General features: G+C 45.5%; 1 protein-coding gene across 1 annotated transcript in view; it reads right to left on the minus strand.

Moving 5' to 3' along the window:
- Window positions 1-5,545, minus strand: part of TEX26 (testis expressed 26) — a gene marked incomplete at both ends in the record, with an annotated part of 32,530 nt that extends 26,985 nt beyond the window's left edge. Inside the window, one exon of the mRNA XM_084234882.1 lies at window positions 5,341-5,545. Coding sequence (XP_084091008.1) covers window positions 5,341-5,545 — 205 coding nt within the window. The remainder of the gene's footprint in view (window positions 1-5,340) is intronic.
- Window positions 5,546-6,000: the final 455 nt, after the last annotated feature.

Genomic DNA, 6,000 nt, shown 5'->3' on the forward strand with positions numbered 1-6,000 from the left:
ATATGCAAATACATTGACACATTAGGCTTCAGTTCTCACCATTTTTACAAAAATGCACTCATATTAAACAGTGTCCTTTTCTTCTACCGTGACAATAGTGTCTTTTTGGAACCCCCCCAACTCATTGGATATAGCTCTAATTCATGTTTGTATTAACTGTGTAAGATTCTGTGGCATTGGTGTTATTTAAAGTGGATGAGATCAACAGGCAAAGGAGCATAGTTAGAGGAGATGAAGTCCAAAAGTTAAGTCTGGGGTCGTGTCAGAGGTTGGGGAGATGAAGGAGCCAGTAAAGGTAGTAGGCAGAGTAGTCACTGAGAGGAGAGGAACACGGATAGTATGCGGCATCCTAACAGCCACAGGAAGAAAGCGTTTACAGGGGAGGAAGGGGCTGCCTAAGGCTAATGCTCCTGGTAGGATCTAGGGGGGCAAGGACAGAGAATTTGCCATCAGGTAGACGCTAGCCACAGCTAGCATTGATCTGAGCCAACCTCCGTTGGTGACAGAGTGCCACCAAATCTCTTGGGAATATGTATTTCAAATTTAAATCAGTCATCCTTCCCTTGTCATAGCCAACAGTTACCTGTTGCTTTTTTTTTTTTAATATTTGTAGAATCTTTTTTTTTTTTTAAGATTTATTTATTTATACAAGCACTGGGTACAGTCAGAAGCACAGGAAGGTGAGAGAGTTCACCAGAGCCAGAGCGGGGAGCAGAGCAGGCAGAAGGACCGAAGTACACTGCTGAGGGGAGCAGCGGGCGGCAGGAGAGGTCTGCGCGCCATGTAGGACCCTCCTCTGGTGGCCGGGGAGCAGCCAGGGATCGAACTGGCGCTGCAGAGGCTGCGGCCAGCTTCGCAACCCAGCACTCAACCGCTGCGCCACCAGGGAGGCCCTACCTGTTGCTTTTTACATTTCATTAGAATCTGGGTTTAAATGTCCCCTTTATGGCTAAACTCTGGTCTGGGGGTTGTTAGCTGACCTCTAGACACTGCAGTCAGTCACCTCATTGCTGGCATTTGCTCACAGTCATGAATTCAAAAAACAATTGCTGTAAAGTATCTAAAATACCTCTTCGACTTCCACTGCCTTGCATGGAGAGGCCTGAGCAAACAGACCATACCTTTCATCTTTGCCCTTCTCCTGCTGACGTCCACATGTCCTCCCCACTCCCTGCCGCCCAGGTCTCGTTGATTAATTGAACAGGCTCCGGGAGCCCAGCCAGGCAGCTGGATCTGCTTATCTGTGAAGATTTACCAGTTGCCTTCACACTGGTTGAGTTTCTCCTACACCTAGAGACTGCCACAGCCAAGCCCCTGCATGCCCCTCTCTCTCTCTGGTTACAGACTCCTGGTCTGCCCTCTGACACCACTCTATGAGAATTATCTTGTCACACTCCTGCTTTACTGGGAATCATTTTATGCATTAAAGCATTTTATTTTAGTAGCAGAATTAAATGTTCTTTGTTAAGAGAATTTCAAGTGTGGGAGAGTAAGTGGGAGACGTAAGTGAGACAGTGCTGCTCTTAAAGGCAGGCTTCATTTAACTTGATCAAAATCGCTGCATTTCACTCTTGGAAGAATTGGGAAAAATCCTCCACACAGAGATAGCACAACACTTCTCCTTTTTCCCCAAGACATAAAACATGAACCTAACTCAGATCTTACCTACATTAAATGCCCTGGTCATACCATGTCCCTGACAGCACCTCCCAGTAAATCATGGGGCGAGCTACACAACTCAGCGTTCCCAGGGCTGGGGTTTTTCTCCTTTAAGAACAGACTGGAGCCTGGAGGCCTTCTGTTGCTGAGTGCCTATTCCAGAAAGCTGCAGGGCCAGGGGACATAACAGGTTGCTTCTAGGATCTGAGACCAGACTTTCTCTCCCTCTCGTTACATAAGTGCAGACCTAGAAGTGTCTTCTTGCTTCCTAATTCTAACCCACCTGAGTTAAACATAAGGACACACACTTAGTTTCTGGTCTACCTTTCTTTAATTTCGTGTTTAATAATCTTCCTTATTACACCTCTTCTTTGTCAAGTATCATTTTGCTTTTTTTTTTTTTTAAAGATTTATTTATTGATTGATAGAAGCACTGGATACAGTCAGAAGCGTGGGAGGGTGAGAGCATTCACCAGAGCCAGAGCGGGGAGCAGAAAAGGCAGAAGGACCGAAGTACACTGCTGAGGGGAGCAGCGGGCGGCAGGAGAGGTCTGCGCGCCATGTGGGACCCTCGACCAGCGTTCGGGTCGGGGATTGAACCGGCGCTGCAGAGGCTGCAGGCAGCCTCACAACCCAGCGCTCAACCGCTGCGCCACCGGGGAGGCCCTCATTTTGCTTTTTGACTTCCATTGACAAATGTTGTAAAAACGAAATAATACTAGAATCAGTTTTCTACATTTTCAGAAATAATACTAAATATCTATAATCAGAATGGTCTAAAAATCTGTCTCCAATGCATTCTCTGTGTCAAGGGTTTCTTTTGCCCTTATTTTGGGTAAGTATCTCAATATCTTTGTAACTCTTTGCTACCTCTCCTGTAATTCTGTCTGCCTGGCTCTTTTTTCCATCTCCTATTCACCGCTTAAGTACAAACAAATCCTAAGCCTGTCCCAAAGAACAAACCTCATGCTAGGCAGTGGGCCACGAGGTCCTGGCCTGGCCTTAAAGAACTCACAGGCCAGTAGATGAAATCACAAATATCGCTAAGCACAGCTTATAAATATGCTGATGTCCCTTGTGCCCTGGGATCCTGGGTGATGATGCTATCCTTTCTGCTTAGATGAGAGGGCACTTGGGGCAGGAGGAGAAACTTCAGAGTAGTAGCATCTGAACTGGGACTTAGTTCAGAAGAACTTTGACAAGGAAACATAGGAGGATGTGGAGGGAAACCTTTTACAGAGGAAGTGGCATGAGGTATGAAAATCTGAGAGGGACATGGACAAGGAGTCAATGGGAGTGTAGCAGGGGAGAAATGGTCCACCATCGGTCAGTGAGGCCAAGTTTGCCCTCCTATATCCTGCTGCAGAGAGGCCCTATTGCACTCACCTTGCTAACATCTCTGGAGTTGTTCACAATTATAAGTTTTATAAACATTATAAAATGTGTTTTATACAACATGTGTGTGTACATCATCTCACATATTACAAAGTGTTTCCACAGAATGTTACCTCATTTTATTCCCACAATAACATGATAAAGCAGGTATTAACAATATCTGATAACTGTAACTTCACAACATTGTTGTGAGGACTATAGATGATCAATTTAAAGCATTTGTAGTAAAACGAACGGAGTCCCCAGGAGATACATCTTTGACCTAACCCCCAGAATCTTGGATGGTACCTTATTTGGAAAAAGGGTCTTTGCGGATGCAATCAAGGATCTTGACATGAGCTGATCATCTTGGGTTATCCGATGGGCCCTAAATGCAATTTCAATGTCTTTATAATAGAGAGGCAATGGGAGATGAGACAGAGGTGGAGAAGCACGGAAGCAGAGACTGGAGTGGTGAGGCCACAAGTCGAGAATGCCCACAGCCACCAGCAGCTGGACGAGATTCTCCTTTAGAGCCACCAGAAGAGGAGCAGCATGCCAACATTCAGAATGTGAGAGAATAAATTTCTGTTGTTTTAAGCCACCAGTTTGTGGTAATTTATGGCTGTCCTTGGAAGTAATCAGCATTTAAGATAATAGTTCAATAGCAGTTGGCTCATCAACTCATTCTATTTTTGAACCAAAGCTTGACAGTGACACATCAGTCTCACCTTGTAGTCGAGATGACACTTACAGCAACAGCTACAGAGGGAAGACCCAAGTCTAGATGTGAATATTTAAACACCCAGAGGAAGGAGAATTTTGGAGGTAGAATTAGTGAGTCCTGGTGATGAAACTGAGGTGTCAGTGAAGCTGCCCCCCTTCTTGAGCATCTGGAACCCTTTTCATTGAGCTTGCAGAGTCTAGAGGACAAGAGTGAAATTTTGTGCATTTTGAATCTGAGAGCCTTCTGTGATATCCAAATGGGATTGTGTGATACAGTTGAGTGTTTTAGTCTGAAAATTGAATGTCCCATTTAGAGGTAAAGATCTGATAGTTAGCACTGTTGTGTAGACCTGAAGCTCTACGGCAGGATGTGACAGCTCATGTAGAAGATATGAACCCAAAAGAGTAAGTTGTGGACAACACCATCATTTCCAGATAAGAAGGTGGGTGGGGTGGGGGGAAGACAAGGACAGAAACAAAGACAGTGGCTAGAAATAGAAAGAGAGGAGATTCAAAAGGAATGGGGGGATGCATCTGTGGGCGGGGGTCATCCTGGGTAGGAAGTTCACCCTCTTCTGTCTCTCCACTTTGCCTTGAGATTATCTAGAAACTTGTCATTATAAGTATTTTTTGTTCTAATGAGGTATTTTTTGTTTTTCATCCTTAACTTACAAGGGGATGAATGGAATGAAAATACCTTATTTCATTCACTCTCATGGGACTACAGTTCTAAGATACTTGCAACTGAAGTATCCAGTTCCCAGTGCTATGTAGCCACAGCAGAATCACAACTACTCAGCCAGACTGCAGGAATGAGTTATTACTGCCACAAGAAAGGCCACTGTGCTGGAATTACACAGTGAACATGCCACTTGGCATCCAACAAGACAACTTTCCCCTCCATTGACACAAAAAGCTGGGTTAGTAAACCTGCTGCATTTGCATGCAAGATTAGTATTAAAGGCATTACATCTAAATGCAAGATCATTTTGAAGGAAAGACCAGCAAAAGCTAAAGCGAGTTGAACGCCAGTCATTGCTCCCAGCCTGGGCGCTAAAGCCACAGCCAAAAGGTCCTTTGCAGACCTTCTTGGGGGCGGCTTCCCTGTGTTAGATACTTTCTGTGCTTCCCAGATCCTGCGTGGGGGTCACAACTCCAGCTGTCTCTGTTCTCTTCTTTGCCTTTGACCTTGATCTCTGGGGAAGGCACTAGTCAGTTTTTCCTGTCCCCTCCTAGTCAGATATGCCGTAGGTGTGGTTTAAAAAAAAAAAAAAATCACCTGAGCAGTTTAGGGAGGAGTTTGGTAGGAGTTTGGCGAAGGGCTGGAAGTCATGAACACCCGCTCCCTGACTCCCAGCTTTTCCTTACTTTGGATTTCACCCATAAGAGGGAGGCCCACGCACTTAAACACCCACACAGCCAGTGCCCCAGCTTACTCCTTCTCTCGAAACAAAAAAAAAAAAAAAAAACCTCCCCCGCCCCCGCGGGGAGGGCTTGTCCCCAGCCTTACTTGGTGAAATTTCCTGGCAGCAACACTGAGACGTGTGTGGAGCCTCCAGCCCAGGCAATGCCATTCTTTACCCGAAGAGGCCGTGTAGAGCCCCTTGCTCCTGCTGGACCCGGTGCTGAGGCCGCGCGCGGATGCTTTGTGACGCGTCTCCATGGCGACGCGGATCAGTTCGCAGTTGTGCTGAGGCGAAGGTGTGAGCAAGAGCGTCTTCGAATCCTTAACCAGGTCAGGGGCTGCAGGGGGTGCAAAGGCAAAAAGTCGAGTTTCCAATGACATGGGTACTTAAACGTGTTTGTACAGTTTTGAAATAAACTTTCCTGTGCATTGTATTAGACATTGGGAAAAAGAGCAAAAGGGGGAGTAGTTATTGAATAGAAAATATTCAGATTTTCAACTGCAAATTTTTCACTTATGCATAACTCTCAGCTTAAGTAAATGTGGATAAAGTTGTCAGGGATCTTGCAGTAATTAGGAAACAAGCAGGAAGACAAGATCATAAGAAATCTCGCATCAATAGAACAAGAACCAGGATTTCCAAGAAGAGTTTCACTCTAGCAAGCTGAGCATCCCTGAAGAGGGATTGGGAGCAGACAGGAAGGTAGAAAGTGTGCTTAGAAACAGGAGTGGACAGGGATGTTTGCGATGCCTTTCTCTTCACCAGGCCACGTTCCAGGCATGGACATTCGTGTTTGGTGATTGTTGATTTAATTGTTCTTCTACTCACATATATG

This window comes from Talpa europaea, assembly GCF_964194135.1.
Source record: "Talpa europaea genome assembly, chromosome: 6".
NCBI classification, from domain to species: domain Eukaryota; kingdom Metazoa; phylum Chordata; class Mammalia; order Eulipotyphla; family Talpidae; genus Talpa; species Talpa europaea.